The sequence below is a fragment of the Phoenix dactylifera genome, chromosome 8 (genome assembly GCF_009389715.1).
Source record: "Phoenix dactylifera cultivar Barhee BC4 chromosome 8, palm_55x_up_171113_PBpolish2nd_filt_p, whole genome shotgun sequence".
In the NCBI taxonomy this organism is placed as follows: Eukaryota; Viridiplantae; Streptophyta; class Magnoliopsida; order Arecales; family Arecaceae; genus Phoenix; species Phoenix dactylifera.
Window position 1 is genome coordinate 7,565,559 of NC_052399.1, and position 20,257 is coordinate 7,585,815.

The 20,257-nt window shown below is 42.5% G+C and overlaps 3 protein-coding genes across 3 annotated transcripts; 2 read left to right on the forward strand and 1 right to left on the reverse strand.

Annotated features, from left to right (window-relative positions):
* Window positions 1–2,312: 2,312 nt before the first annotated feature.
* On the forward strand, window positions 2,313–3,473 carry LOC120111478 (probable long-chain-alcohol O-fatty-acyltransferase 5). The gene has a single exon (XM_039128534.1). The coding sequence runs from the start codon at window positions 2,313–2,315 to the stop codon at window positions 3,381–3,383; it is 1,071 nt and encodes a 356-aa protein (XP_038984462.1). The 3' UTR covers window positions 3,384–3,473.
* A 6,200-nt stretch (window positions 3,474–9,673) lies between these two features.
* Window positions 9,674–10,285, forward strand: LOC120111479. The gene has a single exon (XM_039128535.1). It carries the CDS (start codon window positions 9,674–9,676, stop codon window positions 10,283–10,285), a length of 612 nt encoding a protein of 203 aa, XP_038984463.1.
* Window positions 10,286–19,007: 8,722 nt separating this feature from the next.
* LOC120111560 lies at window positions 19,008–19,824 on the reverse strand. Its single transcript, XM_039128841.1, has 3 exons — window positions 19,729–19,824; window positions 19,313–19,642; window positions 19,008–19,209 (listed from the first exon to the last, which is right to left on the reverse strand). The coding sequence occupies exons 1-3, from the start codon at window positions 19,783–19,785 to the stop codon at window positions 19,117–19,119; spliced, it is 480 nt and encodes a 159-aa protein (XP_038984769.1). The 5' UTR covers window positions 19,786–19,824; the 3' UTR covers window positions 19,008–19,116.
* Between the last annotated feature and the right edge of the window lie 433 nt (window positions 19,825–20,257).

Consider the following 20,257-nt stretch of genomic DNA (forward strand, 5'->3'; position numbering starts at 1 on the left):
TTTCAGCTATCAGAAAATTTTCAAATAAAACAGAATAATAAAAGTTTCTTCGATGGGAGCTAAGTCACTGACCAAACTACTGCCATGGAGAACGAGAAGAGATGAACGCACCCAAAAGATCTAATTCTGCATGGAGTTTTCCCCATGATCAGGTTAGAGTCGCAGTGAAGTCTTAAATCAACGTTTATGCAATGAAGTGGACCTCAGATGGAGACCTCCTCGCTCATCAGTTTATCGGGTCCCACCACTGAAAGCTCACTAAATGGATTCGCTGGATTTGATTAGGACTCCTCAGCAACTCCTGGAAGGCCCACACCTAAATTACCATTCCAAAAGGCCATGAAAGTTTTACCTCGTTTTTATTAACATGGAAGCAGAAAAAACGAGAAACAATATAGAAGGTTTGTCCTGCATCTGGAAGTTCCTAATGATAAACTAGTAGTCATTCTTGACAAGATATTGCAGCCGTATGTGAAGTCTACACTTGGATGGATGATATTAAGGCATTTCATTACTTCTTGTCATGAATGATTGAAGCAAATAAAAGAAGAAAAAAGCATCATATATAGATGTTACCATATGAGTTACGGAGTTTGCAGGTTTAGTGTAATATTTTTTTTTAAAAAAAAAAAAACGAAAGAGAAAAGGGAGAAGATGAGCCTTGGAACTATGTTGATAGGGTTAAATGGATCACATGTGAAGAGTTTTGACCTTTTCTTCTCCTTTATAAGTTTAGAAGTATGACATGCTATCACCTGACCAACCATGCATGCAACCCCAAGCTGCAAAGGAAAAGGCCTCAAAAGACTCTCATGCATGCCATGACCTTGGCAAAGTAGCACAGCCCTTCCTTTCACCTTTTGGATTGCAGAAGGGAAATAAATATCAAGTGCCTTAAATGTTCTCAAAAAGTAAAATTAATTAATCGTCTGCCCCCCTACTTCACATGTGACTGTGTGAGTGTCTCGCCGGTAAGAACTAATAAGAAAGTCTCTCTTTCCCTAGTTGTGAGGATTTAAGGGGCGGAGGAATGGGCTTGTGTCCCTTGTTCAGTCGTTCCTAGGTACCTTCAATAAGTAGACAGCATTTAGTGTGCCATGCATGGATATGTGATGGATCTAAAGCTGGCTCATGATCATCCCCTCGGCTCATAAAACAGCTGCTCGATTGGCCACTTCATCATGCGAAAGGACATCACCTTTAAAAAGAACAAGAAGAAGCTCTCATTTCATCAGTCATGCAAGTTGTGGTTACCATCATCCTCCTATTGGCACTGCCACCATTACTCCCCTTGCAGACACTACCATGTGCAACCCTAAGAGACTTCGATATGGAGCACGCGGAATTGCTCAGCAAATGTGTGGCATCAGAACGACATGGATGTGGAATTTGTTAGGCCCACGCTTTATACTAAATAAACCAGGCAACTTTGGCTTGGCCCCATGCATGGCACCTTGGTTTGTAGTCTCAGTAGACCTTCTTTTGCAGTTAGTTCTATCAACAAAGTTACCATCGACTGCATCATGCACTCTGTCAAGTGCTATGCTGGATTCTGGGGTATAATGTCAAGCAATTACTCATCGACGGCATCCTTCTTCATGCTAGGGCCCCCCAACTTTTTCTTACCCTCGCTTCCAAAACGGTCCTTGGAGTTGGCAAGAATCCTTTGTACTTTCCACCAAAAAAGCCAACCATACCACTAGTTGTGACCCCTTCAGCAAAAGGTCAAGTCCAAATCTAGCTAGCACAATTAAACGTCGATGACCAGCGGAGGATGGCAAAACAGTACTGGTCGTCAAACTCGCCGCCTTCATCGTCGTCCGTGCTTAAAGCGCACGATATGGGTAAAGACAACAGCTGCAAGGTCTTCGCATCTGATCTAAAAGAGATACGGTGGTGAGAGGGACCCCGCACTACAACAGAAAAGGTTTTTGCCGGCTTTGTATTGCCGACGCTAGTTAAAAGCGTCGGCGATTTTTTTTTTGGGGACAGTAACCGCCGACGCTTCTGAGAAGCGTCGGTAAAAAAGCTTCCAGCGACGCTTTCTTTAAGCATTGGCGTCTGGGTACATTACCGAACGGAATATTTAATCCCCGACGCTTATAAGCGTCGGCATATCGGAAGAACACGACGACGCTTATAAGCGTCGTCGGACTTCATTCCTCCAAAACCGGATCGACCCCCTCCCTCTAAAGCCCTAAATCCCCATCTCACGCCGACCGACTCCCTCTCTTCTCAACCCTTTTCACCGATCTCATCCATTCTCCTCCGCCGAGCGCTCTCCGTCGTCACGATGGGGGGAGTCGCTGCTGATGCAGGCGTTGAGCAAGCAGCGGACGTGGGTCTTCCTCGTCGTCTACTCCCTCCTCCTCTCCTCCTCCTGGAACCTCCTCCTCTCCATCCGCTCCTGGTACAACTCGGCGGCCGCCTCCGCCTCCTCCCGCGCCGCCGCCGGCTGGAAGGCCCTCTACGCCTCCGTGCTCTACGGAGGGGTCTTCGGCCTGCTCTCCATGGGGGCGGCGCTGGCCGTGGCGGTGCCGGCCACGTTGGTCACCTGGATCACGATCCTCGTGCTACTCGCCCTCTTCAAGCTCCTCCTCCTCGCCTTCGGCCTCGGCCCCCTCTGCCCCTCCCTCCCCCTTCTCCCCTTCCTGTTCACCTCCTTCTTCCCTGTCAAGATCCAAACCAAACCCAAGCCCAAACCTCCCATCTCTTCATCTTTATCCACCCTTCACCGCCTCATCACTGCCGTCAGGGTTCTCCTCTTGGCCACCATCATCTCCAGCTACCGCTATAGTGATAGAATGCATCCGTACCTCCTCCTCGCCATCTACTGCTGCCACATCTACCTGATCCTAGTTCTCGGTCTCGCCTCCATTGCCAAGATCGCCACCGGTCTCCTTGGCCTCGAGCTGGAGCCCCAGTTCAACAACCCCTTAGGCGCCTCCTCCCTTCAGGACTTCTGGGGCCGCCGCTGGAACCTCATGGTCTCTTCCATCCTCCGCCCCTCCGTCTACGACCCCGTTCAAGCCCGCTGGGGGCTCGACGCTGGCATCCTCGCCACCTTCTTCGTCTCCGGCCTCATGCATGAGCTCATGTTCTACTACCTCACCTTGGCACTTCCCACCGGGGAGGTTACCGCGTTCTTCATCCTCCACGGGCTGCTCACGGTGGCGGAGAGGAAGGCTCGGAAGGCCGGCTGGTGGCGGCCGCACCCCGTCGTGGCGGCGCCGCTTGCACTCGGGTTGATCGTCGGCACCGGGTACTGGCTCTTCTTCCCGCCCCTCCTGAGAGGTGGGGCCGACGCGGTGGGGCTGGCGGAGTTTTCTGCTGTGATGGGAGTTTTCCAAACCCCCTCCAATATCCCATGTACTTTTTGCTGATGACATGCAAGTAGCAAGGGCGATAGTAAAGGATAGAATTCTACTTAAAATCCCTTGTTGATGCTTGTTAATTATAGCCGGCCAAGCTATTAATACATCTAAGTCCCATCTTATCTTCATCCCAAGAACCCCAAGAGCAATTAAGTCTAATATATGCAAGGTTTTTTCCATGCAGGAGAGCAGGGGGTGTGGAAATATGTAGGGGTTCCTCTATTAGGTATGCCTCTGGCCTCTTTGAATTTTAATTTTCTATTGGATAAGGTGGCAACGGAGATTGCAAGTTGGAAATGGAAGGCTTTATCTCTGGCTGGTAGAACAACCTCACTCCAACTTGTGCTTTCATCTATTCCTATCTGTTGTATATCCTGTGTCAGTGTGCCTTTATCTATCAATACAAGACTTGACAAGGAGCTTTCGGGCTTTGTTTTATGGGGACATACTTCTGATAGGAGGGGTCTTCATCTAGTTTCTTGAGCAAATGTTTGTATACCAAAAGACCATGGTGGTCTGAGTTTGTGTTTATTGGCGCAAATGAGGTATGCTTTCTTATGTAAGATGGCTGTGCATGTGGTCTTGAAACCTGACTCTTTATGGGCGAAAGTGAAACCTGACTCTTTTTTTTTACTAGTTTTTGTTCTATCATTGCATCTCCAGAGTCTTTCAGAATATTTCGTCTAAATCATTACATTTTTTTTTCATAATCTATAAAATTTGGATTTATAGCTGTACGTTGTCTATTTTGTGTTAATGCTTTTTGGTGGATAGCTATATTCTTCCTTAATTTCTGGGATTTTCTTCATTTACTTGCTGTTATCACTAGAATCCGAGGATAAAGTATGGGCTTGGATGTCTCACATCTAATTCTATGTAATTCTCTTTTTCTTGGAGTTAACCTTTTCTTTTGTTGCTTTTTATTGACCGAAATTGGTCCATTGCATTGTTATTGCTTGAAGGTCTTTCCTCTGCTCTTTTGGTGTGCTTTTGAGGTTTAATTGTTTTGGGTGGGAAAAATTGTGTTACAAGCTCATGATTAATAGATAACAAGATTGTTCTCTTGTATTTCCCTCCTTCCCACCATTTGTGTTACTCGATCTATTGTTCTGCTTCTTTGTTTAGCTGACTGAGCTCTTTTTGCTTATTTTTCACTGAAATTGTGCCTCCCGTTATTATCTTGTTTAAAGCATTACTGAATGTTTTGAACTCTGATTTGATAACTCACTGGTGATATGGAACATTGAATGGAGATTTGTAGGAGATTTTTGGCCCAACACATACTCGTATGTTGACAGGGCTTTACACATATGGTGTCTTTTTATTCTTATGTTTGCACCAATAATGTGGCTTACATGTTCTTCATGTGATCTAAGAACTAGATCAGTTTCATATCATCTCCAACATGGCAATCATGATTGTCATGCAGAACAGCTTTACAAGCTGATTCATTACATTCAATGCTACTGTGCCTTTTCCTTGTCTTCTTTTTTTCAAGGAAATTGCTTCTTAGTACTATGACTTTATCTATAATCATATGTTTACATGTGTTCTCTTATGTTTATTGATCACTTCAATTGGACTCTATCATCTAGGTACCCATCATACTGTCGACCAAATATATGGCCTTCCATTTCTTTGCCTGAGCTTGAACAAGGTACATGGGCATCTCTCCTCTGAATCCATATATGTGAATAATACTGGAGAAGGTTCTTCAGTCTGTTGGGTAAATTGTATATTATCATCTTCATGAGATTCCTAAGAGGAAGTTATATCCATCACTGTGAGAACTTTGAGAATATGGTCCCTTCCAATTCTCATTTGAAATGCTTCTGAAATATTGAGTGATTCATGTTGGTAGAATTAATTGGGTGATTCTCATAATAAATTTTCCTGTAATTTCTTTCTCTAATTATTTTAACTATTCTTTTATAGATCCAAGATTCTTCACGCTTATTCTCTAATTCAAATTCTAGCATCCATCACTCAAGTTCTTGACCCAAAGATTCATCAACACCTAGGTATATTTTCAATTTTTGTGATTATGTATCACCGTCTTTATAATTAAAAATTTAACTTTGTTTATCAGATAATAACCATATTTTCTTTATTTCTTTTTTCTTGTCCTTCAGCTTCTTTTTTTCAGTCAAAGTTTGTTCTGTTATGACAGTATGCGGTTTTCTTGTCAAAGTTTGTTCTACTTGATGGATGTTTCCTCCTTCAAATGTTTAATGAGGATCTGCAAGCGGAGGAGCTCAGATCGCTTTTCGACGATAATGTGTGCCTCAAATGTCATATTCTTGTAGACCTGATGTTGCTAGAAAATCAACTTCCGTATTTCATTGTCCAGCATCTCCTCGAAACACTGGGGATGCCAGAGTGGGATAGCTCCCGCCTTCTGAATGCTGCCATCGATGCGTTCGATGACTTTCCGCCATCGTTCTGGAGAGGTCCACAGCCAGAGCTGCCCGCCGAAGGCTTCGATGTGGATCATTTACTCCACTTGATCCACCGATGGATCCGGCGATTCCCAAAATCAGAGGTGACCAACACAGCAAGCTACAGTAAACGATCAAGGGCTACTTATTCTGCTTTATCCCTAATAATCGACAAGACTGGGGATTGGCTCTCCAAGGTGTTGCCGCGCCGTACCAATTCTTCGAGTTCAGAGGTATTCCCAAGAACCCTCCCCCCCATTACTAGACTTGCAGAGGCTGGAGTGAAAATCGAGGGGAGCAAGTCAGCATCTGGCTTTCTAGACATTACGTTCTGTAAGGATCAGGGGGTGTTGGGAATCCCGGCCATTTTTGTTGATGAGTCAACGAACTTCTTTTTTGCAAACCTAATTGCTTTGGAACAAAGTTGCAGGAGACACGAGATGGATGTCACTGAATATACCAAGTTTCTGGATGCCATCATCAACACCTCAAGAGATGTGGAGTTGCTTCACCGGGAAGGGATCATTCAACCGCATATTGGAGATGACCAGGACATTGCATAGTGGAAGTACATTGCAAATGTAAATTGACAGTATGAATGTAATTTGACAATATGAATGTAATTTGACAATATGAATGTAATTTGACAATATGAATGTTTTGATAAATATGTTTGATTGTGCTATGAGTATAATCTCGTTTAGTGTGAATGCCTTTGATTTTGTAAACAGAGTTTTAAAAAAAAATTTAAATTTTTTTTTAAAAAATTTATACTCTAACGACGCTTTAAAGCGTCGTTAAAATCCCGGTGTTTTAACTATTACCGACGCTTTAAAGCGTCGGTAGGTTTGACTTTAACGACGCTTTAAAGCGTCGCTAGTTACCGACGCTAAAAAGCGTCGCTAAATTGCAATTAGCGACGCTTTTATGCGTCGCTAAATTGTACGTTACCGACGCTAAAAAGCGTCGCTAAAGACCGACGCTTTTGAAAGCGTCGGAAAATGTTTTATCCACTGTAGCATAGGCGACGCTTTACCGACGCTTGGGATAGCGTCGGGATGGTTTTTACCGACGCTTAAAAGCGTCGCTAATGGCCAAAAAAAGCGTCGCTAATGCCCAATTTTCTTGTAGTGCCGGTTTCCTCATTCCCACTGACTCCTATGCGCTCTCTCTCTCTCTCTATATATATATATATATATATATGGATTGATAACCTACTCTCTGTTATGGTAGGTTATCAATCTACCCATTTTTTATTGGACAAAAATACCCTTATTTTTTGTAACTTTTAAGGGTGCTTTATGTCTTTTTACAATCTCACATTAACTCACCCTCTCAACCCCAATTAATGTTCTCTCCCTCTCTCTCTCTCTCCGGTGTGTGTATGTATGCATGTATGTACATACATACGTATGCATGTATGCATGTATGTATATGTATGTATGTATGTCTATGTATGTATGTATATGTGTGTATGTATGTCTATGTATGTATGTATATGTGTGTATGTATGTATGTATGTATGTATGTATGTATGTGTGTGTGTGTATGTATGTATTTATGTATGCATATGTATATGTATATGTATGAGAGAGAGAGAGAGGGAGAGAGCATTAATTGGAGGGGTTAAGAGGGTGAGTAAATGTGAGATTGTAAAAAGACATAAAGTACCCTTAAAAGTTATAAAAAGTAAGGATATTTTTTGTCTAATGAAAAATGGGTAGATTGATAACATACCATAACAGAGAATAGGTTATCAATCCCCATATATATATATATATATATATATATATATATATATATATATATATATATATATATATATATATATATATATAGATTGCTCTAATGGATTATTCATACAGTTCTAGTATGGATACTATCAAAAAATAGCTCCAGCTCCATTGATGTGAATAAGAACATGAAAGGAACCGAGGAAAACGACAGGCGACTGGAAGAAAGGAAAGAAAATTTTATTCATCCTTTTTCCCTGTTACATCAATGTATTTATATTTGAAAAGAAGAACTAACTCTATGCTTTATATATAAAAAAATAATATGAGGTAAGTGAAAATGTGCCTCCTATTACAACTGTACAGAAAACTAACTTAACCAGCCATGTGTCCTTCAACTGTGAGGACCTGTGCGGGCGTGTGTTTAGTCCCACATCGGTTATTCGCTCGGTAGATCTTGGGTACTTATACAGGATCAAGCAACCCAAATAATAACTTCCGGCTAGCTATTTTGGATGAGATCCTGGGTTGTTACAAATGGTATCAGAGCTCAGGTTAAGATCACTAGGGACCATAAGTAAAACAGTCATATTAGAGCCTAAATGAAAGGATTTATTACAAGAAACTTGGACATTAGCGATGCTTGTTTTGGCTATTAGCGACGCTTTTAAGCGTCGGTAGAAACCATCCTGACGCTTTTCAAAGCGTCGGTAAAGCGTCGCCTATGCTACAGTGGAAACAACATTTTCCGACGCTTTCAAAAGCGTCGCTAATTCCAATTTAGCGACGCTTTTAAGCGTCGCCCTTTTCCGACGCTTTAAAGCGTCGCTCTTTACCGACGCTTTAAAGCGTCGCAAATTACCATTTGCCAAGAAAGTTACCATTTGCGGTCTGATCTTCTCCTCAATTTAGAAATACAAACAACCACCCCGATCGGTAACTTCATTCCATCCGTGCAGAGTGGTTGGGTTTGGCTATATAAACAGTTTTCTTTTCCAGACCGCCGATGTGGGACTAAAATGAGGTGGTTTTTTGGCTTCCGACGACGCCTTTAACGACGCTTAAAAGCGTCGTTATTTAACAACGCTAAAAAGCGTCGTTAAAAGTATCGTCAATTACATATTAGCTTCAACGACGCTTTTAAGTGTCGTCATTAGCCGACGCTTTTAAAAAAGCATCGGCAAATGTTGACGGGGAAAAATTTTTGCCGACGCTTGCAATAAGCGTCGGCAAATAAGAGTCGGTAATTGGCTTTTTTTGTGTAGTGATTCCTAGGATTCGTCGGAAAGGTTGAGAGATGGGGTAGTAACTAGACAAAGGGATAATGTTCATTTGCTTTGTTAACTATTTTGTATTATTCTGTTTGGATACATTTATAAAATTTATATATTTTCACTGAATCAGAATGCCGCCTCGCCGTGTCCGTAGCTTGAATCGGATGGTTGGGGGCCCTTGGGGAAGAGCCCCCACTAACCAAGCGGGCAAGGCATCGCATAGCTCAGGGCTCCAGGGTCAATCAACTCCAGAAATTGCCGTCGGAAATCAAACCCGAGTGCTCGAACTGATCGAGGAGGTCGTCGGGTTAGTACGCCAATAGAGGCAACAACCTCAGCAACCAGTCCAGCAGGATGTTGCTCTTCCTGAGCAAAGGAGTATAGCAGAATTCAAGAGAATGACACCTTCGGCTTTTAAAGGCACCACTAGTCCTCAAGAGGCCGAAGCTTGGATAGATGAAATGTAGAAAGCCTTCAGGGCAATAGAGTGCACCGACGAAGAGAAGGTCAGATTTATCACCTATATACTTCAGAACCGAGCTCATCATTGGTGGATGTCTGTGGAGCGCATATTGGCACTCGAGCAGGAGGCACTTATCTGGCAGAGATTCCGCACAGCCTTCTACTCCAAGTATTTCCCTTCAACTCGCCTTAGGGAGCTAGAAAGGAAATTTCTAAATCTGTCTCAAGGAACTATGACTCTGGATGAGTATGAGGCAGAGTTTGACAGGTTAGCTCGGTTTGCTCCCACCCTCGTCATAGATGCAGAGTCCCGGATGAGGAGATTTGAAGAAGGATTGAAGCCTCACTTACGTCGAGGTTTGGCCGCAGTGCACTCAACAAACTATGATGACATGGTAGATAGGGCCAAGAATATGAAAATTGTCTGGAAGGAAACACAAGATTCAAAAGATAGAATACAAAATAAGAGGAGTAGAGATGATGATACTCATAGTGGACAGAATTCTAGCAGGACAGCAAAACCTCGTAATAGGTCTGGGCAATCAAAAAAACAGGGATCTTATGGAGAGATTATTCAACAAGAGAAGCCTAAATGTGAAGCATGTGGAGGCGCCTATAATACAGAACTTTGTAGACGGTTGTCCGGCGCTTGTTTCAAATGTGGCCAACAGGATCATAGGATAAAGAAGTGCCTTTATAATCAGCAAGACTCTCAATTAGTTCAGAGGCCTCAAACTACAAGAACCCAGCAAGTGCAAGCTTCTACTGCTCCGGCTCAGTCAGCTCAGCCTTCTTCTCCTAAGCAGCAGAAAGGAGGGAGACCGCGCGCACCGGATCGTATTTATGCACTGACTCAGCAGGATGCTCAGGCATCCAATACTGTGGTGTCAGGTACACTACCGGTTGCTTCTGTTTATGCTTATATACTGTTTGATTCTGGTGCTACACATTCATTGTGTCAACGATATTTGTGCGAAAACATGACCTACCTTACGTGCCGTTAGAGTATGATTTGCATGTTAACACCCCTGCCGAAAGTGGAATGATTGGTAATCAGGTCTGCAAGACTTGTCCGGTTCAGATAATAGGTAGAGACTTGCCTGCTGATTTGATAGTTATATATATGTATAACTTTGACATAATTCTCAGTATGGATTGGTTAGTGTCACGCTTTGTGACCATTAACTGCCATGAAAACGGATAAAATTTTAGATCCCTGGAGACACTGAATTTAGCTTCATAGGTAGTGGTGCTTATACTTTCCCTTGAGTTCTCTGCTATGCACATTTAGCAGCCTGTAAGTGTGGTTGATAGAAAGTAACAAGGGTTGAGGAGGTGCACAATTCCTTATGTTAAGATCTAGTGGAGTAATCACTCAGAACATGAGGCTACATAAAAACTGGAGGACGAGATGAAGGAAAAATATCCGGGCCTTTTTGCAAGCTAAGGTATGTTAAATTTCGAGGACAAAATTTTTCTAAGGGAGAGAGAATGTGAGATACGAGCTAAAGTCGGCAGCCCCAGCCGACTTCAGCCGCATCCTCTTTTGGGAAGAGCCGGAACAGAGGATCGCAATGGCGATCCTCTCCGGCTCCTCCGGGGACAAACGGGGCAAGGGCGCCGCGCCCCCTCCGGTCAATCCGCGGCCAATCCCAACCGCGGATTTCGCTCGGCCGCCACGATTCACGCGGCAGAGAACCGTTACGAAGGGATGATAAAAATCCCTCTTCTCCTTCCCAGATCACCACGGAGCCCCTCTCCTCCCTCTCCTCTCCCTCTACTCCCTCTATTCTTGCCTCCCGAGTGACCGGCGAGCTCTTCCGGCCGAGCACCATCCGAATCCCCTCGCGGCCTTCCCTGTTTCTGGATCTACCTCCCCTTCGGAAAGTATCGTCGCCGCCGCCGCTTGACACCGGATCGAGCCTCGCTTGGCCGAGATCCACCATCTCCGTCGACCACCGGTGAGCTTCCCTCCTCCTTGCCTTCGTTCTATTGCCAAAAGAATTGATCTTTCCCCTCTGTTTCAGCCCCAGCAACCGAGATCATCTCGGTTGCTTCTCCTCACCATCAGCCACTGCAACGGCCGCCGGCCGCCATGGCGGTCGGCTGGCCGTCGACCGAGGGGTGGCCTCCGGCCACCCCGCTGGCCCTCTCTCTCTCTCTTTTGTCTCTCCTTCTTCCCCTGTCCGTGGGGGGTTTGGGGAAGGAGGAGGCCCATCACGGGCCAAACTGGGCCCGTTGGGCCCTATCCATTGCAGTCTCAACTTAGGCCCAGTCCAATCCGGTTGGGCCCAGTTGGGCAGTACCTTTGTGGGCCCAGTTCAAATCCGAACCCGGAACCCGAACCCGAACCAAAATCCGAAACCCGAACCCAAAACCCGGAACCCGAAACCCAAACCCAAAACCCAGAACCCGAAATCCCGAACCCAAAATCCGAACCTATTTGGCCAATAAATGAAATTTTTCAATTTAGCCCTTGGCAGTATATTATTTCACAAAAAGGTATTCTGTAATTTGTATTTGATCCCTATAGGAAAGATTTATTACATAAAAGCCATCAACTATATTTGTTTGGTCCTTTTATCCAAGTTTTATTACGGAACGGTGCTATGTAATTAGACATTGGTCCCTGAAACGAATTTTTATTGTATAAATAAACAAATTAAAGGCCAACCTTGGGAGGGCCCTATTGGGCTGAGTCTATGTGGGCCCATTGGGCCGTGTCTGATGTGGGTCCTATCGGGCCATGTTCATTATGGACCAACTCTGGGCCCTGTTGGGCCGTGCTTAGTAGTATTATTTCTGAATTTTTGCTTAGCTCTGAAATTAACAAGAAATTAATTAAATTTAAATAGGTGAACCTGATTCGCCTATCTGAAGTAGGGATTAAGCGAGAAGAGGTAAGTAACTTAATACTTCAAGTGTGATTTCCAAATTATTTTATAAATTGAATAAATTTTGATATATGTTTTGTATTCTGTAAAATGGGTGAGGCATGTTAAATTTTATTGAAAATTATGTTATATGCTCTGAAATCCATAAAATATGATTAGACAATTTATGAAATCTATTTTTGTATATATGCATTCTCAGCATGGCTATGACCTGTTCTGTTCTGTTCTGGCCCCGCCAATGGAGATTATACGTTGGACCTGTTGACTTGTAATCTGTGAGGAACCGGTTCCGATACCGTACCACCAGTGATTAGAATAGTGGTATTTGGACACCGTACCACCGGTGCTTAATAATAGTAGTGTTTGGCACCTTGTGCAACCCATGTCACTGGGTTACGTGGTCGTAGCCTATTATGTTGAGATTCTGGTATCAGAGTTTTTGGAAAAATGATAATAAGTTTTGAAAACAGTAAAACGATGTTATTTATGATTTATTCTAGACATTATTCTGTATTTTGATCTGATATGTTCTGACCCCACTTTGGGGTGTTTTGTTGCTTACTGGGCTTGTGTAGCTCATTATTTTTATTTTTTTTGTTTTTCAGATCCAGAGGCTTGATCGCACGGGATTGGAGAGTGCGTTAGATTTTCCGATGATTTCTTCAGTTATTGGCATTTTAGTTAGATTAGTTTGGATATTTGAAAACTGTGTGACAATGTTGATTCTTCTAAAAGATGCATCAAAAAAAATCAAATAACAGCAAGCCTTGGAGCACTCTAAACAACTCTCTCTCCTAACCTACAGAGCCCCTCGGAGTGATCAGCCACATACGAAACCACTCAATCTGCGACTCCGTTAGCCTATCTATAAACATACCTGGCCCGGAAGGCCACGTCACCGCTAACTATGGCTCGAATATCTCGAAATAAGGGGTGGCACCCACTGACGCCGCCGGTGCCCCTCTAGATCCATATGTTCTACATTCGACCTCTGCATTTTGCTGGTATTACAATCTTACTATTTTTGCATATCTTCTCAGGACATGGTCCGAGAGGTTAATTAACCTAGTTAATCCATTTACACATGAAATATCAGGTTTGTTAAAGCAACTAATTGGATAATATCCGGCTCTTGTGTTGAAATGTATTAATATGAAAGAAGGTATGAGATCCAAATTAGGTGCTTCTAAGCTAATATGTTATCATACAAATAGCTTAATTTTTTATAATTTGAACTCACTTAGGTATGCCTTGTGAATTGCTTGCGCAACCTCTCATGGTGTCATTTTTGTGAATCAATCTATAAGAAGCATGACGTAGCATGATAAATCAATATGAAACAAGAGAATGAAGTGACAAACGTGTCCGTCAAACTATGATGAATTCATTTGATCCATCGTCATTCAAGAAGCGATGAAGCAGGTGATTGGACTTTATGATTAATTCAACTAATTCTGTACTAATTTAACGAACCAATGAAAGATGCAAGCAAGTAATAAACGAGACAAAAGAAGGCCGTCTCATTATTCCAAAATTAACGTCGGCCGGTCTGGTGGGCCTCTAATACATAATTTCTTACCGTGTGCTGTCCGCGCTCGCCGGCGCCGCGAACGGATTCGCTTCTCATGTACCCTCATACCCTTTTACGCTAAATAGAAGTTATAACAAAATTCAAATCAACCTCGCTCATGGACTCTGACGTCATCGCTTTCTTGTCAACTAAAAGCGGTCCCAAGGAACAACCTATGGAATACAAACTGGCCGTCTCGTTCCCGCCGACGGTCACCCTCGCAGGGTAAGGTTTACGCCTTAATTGTTGCGGGTAAATAAAAAGATTGGGAAAAAGTTGCCAATATCTCTGCTCTCCCTTTAATATGCCCACATATTGTTTTTCTTTGTAGAGAATATGCCAACACATGATAGCCTCAACTTTTAAAGAGCACCCCATACAGAAAAAAAAACAAAAAAAACAAAAAAATCTCGGCATGTAAGACCTACCAAGATTAATGAATTCTGATAATAGATATTTTCTTGATGGATGTATACTAGATGGCGGCAGGAGGGAAGGTGCTGGCTTTATCATCAGATGCCCAGATTCCAGAATGGTTGTGGTTGGGGATTATCAAATCTTCAACACCTCGATCTCAGAGGCTGAGCTGAGGACGGCATAGGCCAGACTAGGCCATGCTCAGCGCGTGTTGCAAGCTAGAGTAGTACTGCTTGAGGGCGATTCGGCTACGGTTATCAGCTGGCACTACAAGAATAATGGTCATTAGCGACGCTTTTTTTCGCCTTTAACGACGCTTTTAAGCATCGCTAAAAACCATCCCGACGCTTTCGTAAGCGTCGGCAAAGCGTCGCCTATGCTACAGTGGAGAAAATGTATTCCGACGCTTTGAAAAGCGTCGAGATTTACCGACGTTTTTTAGCGTCGGCAAGTGCAAAATTAGCGACGCTTTAAAGCGTCGCTAGCTGTAATTTCTGACGACGCTTTAAAGCGTCGGTAAATAGCGACGCCTTAAAGCGTCGCTAATTGATTTCTGGTCTGTGAGGACCAGCCCACACACAGTGGACTAATGGGCCAAGCCCAACGTGGCTGGCCCATCTGAAAATCCAAGTAGCCTTTCGGGAAGAAGATGGAGGTGGTAATCGCTAGCTGTTCGGCGGTTACAACCGCCTGACAGCCACAATCACCACCACTCTTCTTCCTCCCCACCGAATGCTATAAGAACCAGGGGCTCTTCTCACGGATGTTTCATTCCTCACCTCACTGCCCCTCACTCCCTTTTTTTCTCCTGCTACAAGGAACTGAAGAGTAGGGATCTGAGCCGCCGGAGGGAACATCACAGGGTTGTCCCGGAACTAGGTAAGTCCCTGACTTCTTCTTCCATTGTAATATGCAAGTAGATCTAGCTTAATCATGAAACAACAAGATATAGAGAACGAAATATAAGAGATCAAAAACAGGAAAAAGGGAAAGAATGAAAACAAAAGAAAAAGAATAGGAAGAATAAGAAGAAGAAGAAGAAGAAGAGGGAAAGAAGGGGAAGAGCCTACCTAGGGTCCCCAGATGTGGATCCGGCGCAGTGAACTCAGCCGTGGGTTTTCCTTGGTCGTGGCTTGCCGTGGGGGTGGGTCTCTCCCCCACCCGCAGTGGGGACGAAGGAGGAGCCGCCGGCTCCGACCGCAGACTCTGCGGGCTTCGGTCGGAGCCGCGGTGGGACGGAGGCCCCTTCTTCTCAAGGGGGTGGTTCCGACCCCCATTTGCACCAAAGAATGGAGAGGGGGCCGGCTGCTGCGGGCGCGGCCACGGGTTCGGCCGTGGGCGCCGCCGGTCGCGACCGACCTCTTCCATGAGGGGGAGTCGCCCTCCTCCCTTCTGAAGAGAAGATGGAAGAAGAAGAAGGGGGGATCGGCTGCTACAGGCCGAGCCGCGGGCGATGTTGGCTGGTCGCCGATTTCCCCGACCTCGGACCCGTTTCCCTCCGAGCACTCCCACGAGCTTCCTCGCTTCATGTGAGAAGAGGAGAAGAGGAGGAGGAGATCGGGAAGGGAAGAAGAAAGAAGGGGAAGAGAAGAACAAAAGAAAGAAGAGGGAGGAAGCTTCGGGAACGGAGAAGGGAAGAAAAAGAAAGAAAAAGAAAAAGAAAAGAAAAAAAAGAAAAGAAAAGAAAAGAAAAGAAGGAAAGAAGGAAAAGAAAAGAAGAAAGAAAAATAAATAAAAAAATGGTTGTGGGCCGAAATGGGCCTGATTCCGGAGTGGGCTTCAAATAAACTTGGCTTTAGAAGCCTGAAGCCGGGCTGGGCCCTGATTCAAGCTTAGTGTTTTTAAAACCAAAACTAACTGGGCTTGAAGAGCTCGAATTTTAATATAGAGACTAAATTGAATATAGTTTGAGACTAGGCTCCCTTTAAATTAATTAGAACTGATAAGGTTTAATTATAAATTAACTAATTGTGTTTCTGGGCCTGAATACAAATGGGCCCAGTAAGTGAATCAGGCCAAGGGCCTGATCCAGAACCCAATTAAACAGCGGGCCTGAATGCAAATGGGCCCAGACCTGAACCAGAGGGCAATTTGGTCTAAACCAGAAGTGGAATTGGCTCAGACCTGAACCAGAAGCTGAATCAGACCTGAGCCAGAAATTAAATCAAACCCGAACTAGGAAGTAAATTAGACCGGAACCAGAAATTGAATTGGGCCATGGGCCTGAACCATAAATTAAATTGGGCTATGGACCCGAAAATGAAATTGAGTCCTATGGATGGGTTGTAAATGACTTTAAGATTATAAATAAATAGAAATTAAATATGTAAGTGACATGTAATTTAATGATCTTGCTAGGTATTGGAGAATTGGCATTTGATGGGCAAATTAAGGTAAGTAACTTGTCTTAATCTTATTATGGATCATGTATCACGTTTTATAAGATGAAAAAGTATTATTTATGCAATTGGAATTATGTATAAGAATTGTGGAAAAAGTACCTAATATAATCTTATATTTTATCAAATACTTGTGATTACTTGATTATGAAATTGTATATGATTATTTATGTCTTCACAAAATTAAGATCAAGCATGTGTTAGCAAATGATTACATGATTTTGGATACATAGCATCCATCATTATTATTATTATTATATTATGTACACATGATTATGATGTTATAGAAAGATGCATAGAAAAAATAAAGTTTTTAGCATGATCATGAATTTTATTCAGCATGATGCCATTATTCACTTTCCAATGTATCGATGAGAAAAGATTTATGAAAAGCATGATATGTTTTAAAGAACTCTCAGATTGCTATGTACGACCCCCGCCAGTGGGTAACAGTAACTAGGCATACGACCCCAGCCAGTGGGTAAAAATAACTCGGCTTTACGACCCCCGCCAGTGGGTAATAGTAACTGGAAGATAGACCCTGCAGTGGTAAAGGCCTTGCCGTGGGAATAAGAGCGGCCATAGCTACACTACCATCTGAGAGTATGAATTTCAAAGTATAGAATAATGGCAAAAGTTTTATGATGCATAATCATATTTATGAAGTTGCATGAATGGACATGCATAGTTTTATGACTGGTTGGATTATTTGAAATGTTTACTTTATTACAAGCACAGATTTCAAAGCATGAATAATAACAGCACATATTTTAAAGCATGATTAATGATGAGTACGGATTTCAAAGCAAGAATAATGATAAGTACGGATTTCAAAGCAGTGAATAAAGACAAAAGGTTTACATCTGGTTTGATTATAGAAAATGCTTTCTTTATTACAATCGTTAGTTTCTTAAAATAATGCATTAGTATGAAAAATATTATGCTTGATCTGATAAGATTATGCATTGTTACTTACTGAGCTTTATAGCTCATATCCATTTATTTATGTTCTTACAGATGAATAGGAGATGCTAGGAACAAGGAGCGTGACATGCTTCAGGGTTATGGGGAAAAGAAAATGAAACATTAAATGTTGCTATTTTTAGATGCTTTGTAATCAATCTTTTATTGATGAAATAGTTGATAACATTTAAGAATATAATTGTTCATAATTGATTTGAAGTTTTGAAGTGGCTGCGTGTTATTGCGGGTAAAGGTTTGCAATAGCACGGCCGTGTCATGATCCGAATTCGGGGCGTGACATGGTCGAAATTTTAGCGACGCTTTAAAGCGTCGCTAATTGACTTCTGGTCGAAATTTTAGCGACGCTTTAAAGCGTCGCTAATTGATTTCTGGTCGAAATTTTAGTGACGCTTTAAAGCGTCGTTAGAATATTATTTTTTTTTAAAAATAATTTTTAAAATTTCATGGAATCCCTGTTTATGGGTTTGTTCTTCCTTTTGCAAAAAGTAGTTCTTGTCTTCTGGAATGATGCATTTTGACAACTCCCCTGGACAAAAAGGTTCCTGGCTCCTCCCGGCCTTGGTATCATAACTATTCATTAGCACAAGGATTACAGCATAAGCATGTTAATGATTTCCTGATCAGCTCATGCAAACGAAGTCTAATAATAAAGGTCAAATACAACAAACAAGCCCAACAGGAAGAGAGTCAATCCAGCTAGAATGAAACTCAACAGTTCAGTACACATTCGATCAAAAAATTGCATCACCATTTACAGAAGGAAGTTGTGAACCTGACAAAAAATAAAAACTACTAGAATGTGCTTCAAGGGTTTAACGGTAGGAGCCTCCGACATACTCCCAGAAGGACCATTGGCAGGAGATCCACCAGGAAGTGTGAAAGTACCAGGCACTGAAGATTACTTGAGATTTCCTGGTCCACAAGGTTGTGATTGCACTGGTGATGGTGATGGAGCAATTGATTACTTGAGATTTCCTGGTCCGCAACTGCATTGGACACAGTGACTAGCAGTGATTGCATAACTCCCATTTGCCACAACCAAGCCAAAATCTGATGCATACCTCGGGAACAATGAAGCACATGCTATAGCAGGAAGAAAAACACGACTCATACCATTAATGACAGAAGACTAAACTTTGAATAAACAACCTAATAACAAAGCAACTAACTGGTCCTTGAACACACCCAAAGCCAGATTAAAGATAAAACTACAGAACCAGCAGAAATAGGATATAAACAAAAGCCAAAATAACCTAGTAGTTAGGCCAAACAGTAATCCATTGTTATGAACATGTATCATGTGATACTTTATACTACTGGTTAAAGTTCATCCACAATAATTTTCCAGAATTAAACTTTACTAAGATACATCATTACCTGAGAATATGTCACTAACTCGTATGGTAAACTAAGTGTCCGATTAAAGTTTTAACATACACATTAACTAAGAAGATGGGGAGGATGAGCTACATACGTGATGAGTCAAAATTCCATTGTTTGATGAGTCAAAATTCCATTGTTAGAAGAGAAGAGCAACAAGACAGCATTTAGGAAGTACAAAACAATGTACTTCAAAAAGCATAAAAAAATACATATAAACTCCAAAATAAATGCTTCAGGGTCGCTAGCATCACCATCCTACGTGCAGATGAACTATCAGGAACCTGTAATAAAAAAACTAAAGCAGTTAAGAATACGAAAATTATTACACTCTTTAAGAAAAATATGATACTTATGCAAAATGTTCAAGTAGATGTAGTAATTTACCTGAGGAGGGACAAACTGATGCAACAAAGATGTAATCTGATTAATCTGAGCCCTCAAAGATTGCATCTCTGTCTGGTGGCTCTGCTTCAACTCTTTTATCTCTGCCTTCAGATCATTAACCTTTGCAGTGCTACTACTCTGTCTAACATCTTGAGTATATCTACCCACTGCAGACAACTGAGTGGGGGTAACTCCAACGCCATAACCCCTCACTCGTCCATAACGCTCCGAGCCCATCAACTCGGTAAACACCTGAGCTTCGACACCTCTGGTGTTGCCGATTGAAGATGACTCTCCGATACGCTCTGAAATAAGGGATGTAGCTCTGTCCTATATCTCTCAAAAACAATCAAATTAATTTTTGAAAAATTAATATATATAAAAAATCATTGCAGAAATTATTAATAAATACATACAACTATATCTCTCGACTCCTCTCGGACAAAGCTGCCATCTCGGTGGGTGTGAGTCATCTTATAGAACTCCACCTCACCAGGTTTCCTCCCATGATCTTCCATCTACAACAAAAAGTATATTGGAAGAGTTTCATCTTATAGAACTATATCATGATACATGCTATATGATACAAGAGTTTCAAAAAGTTTCAAAAAAACTTACGAATTCAGCTCTGAGCCTCGCATAACTCTTCGAGCCTGAAGTGTGAGGAATTGTTTGAGATGCTCGTGCGGCTCGACCAATGTCAGAATATGTCTACCACGAAAAAATTAAACATTATAATATATTAAATATATTAAACATTATATAAGGTATTAAGAGAGAATACACAACCTGTCCTCTCTCGGAAAACCAATAGTGAACAAGCTCCCTCCACTGATGATGGTATACATCAGGAGGACAAACACGAGCAACCTCCTCCTCTGTCATACCCTCGCGCTTCCAGTCGGCCTTCAACTTCGACTTATATTCTTTTCATTTGCGGTTAAG

Excerpts from the sequence above, each read along its gene's own strand:
- LOC120111478 (XM_039128534.1), top strand. The coding sequence starts at position 2,313 with ATGCAGGCGTTGAGCAAGCAGCGGACGTGGGTCTTCCTCGTCGTCTAC.
- LOC120111479 (XM_039128535.1), top strand. The coding sequence starts at position 9,674 with ATGGTAGATAGGGCCAAGAATATGAAAATTGTCTGGAAGGAAACACAA.
- LOC120111560 (XM_039128841.1), bottom strand. The coding sequence starts at position 19,785 with ATGACTCACACCCACCGAGATGGCAGCTTTGTCCGAGAGGAGTCGAGA. Across the intron at positions 19,643-19,728 it reads AGGAGTCGAGAGATATAGTT|GACAGAGCTACATCCCTTAT; the intron begins GTATGTATTTAT and ends TGAGAGATATAG. Across the intron at positions 19,210-19,312 it reads ATCAGTTTGTCCCTCCTCAG|GTTCCTGATAGTTCATCTGC; the intron begins GTAAATTACTAC and ends TTTTTATTACAG.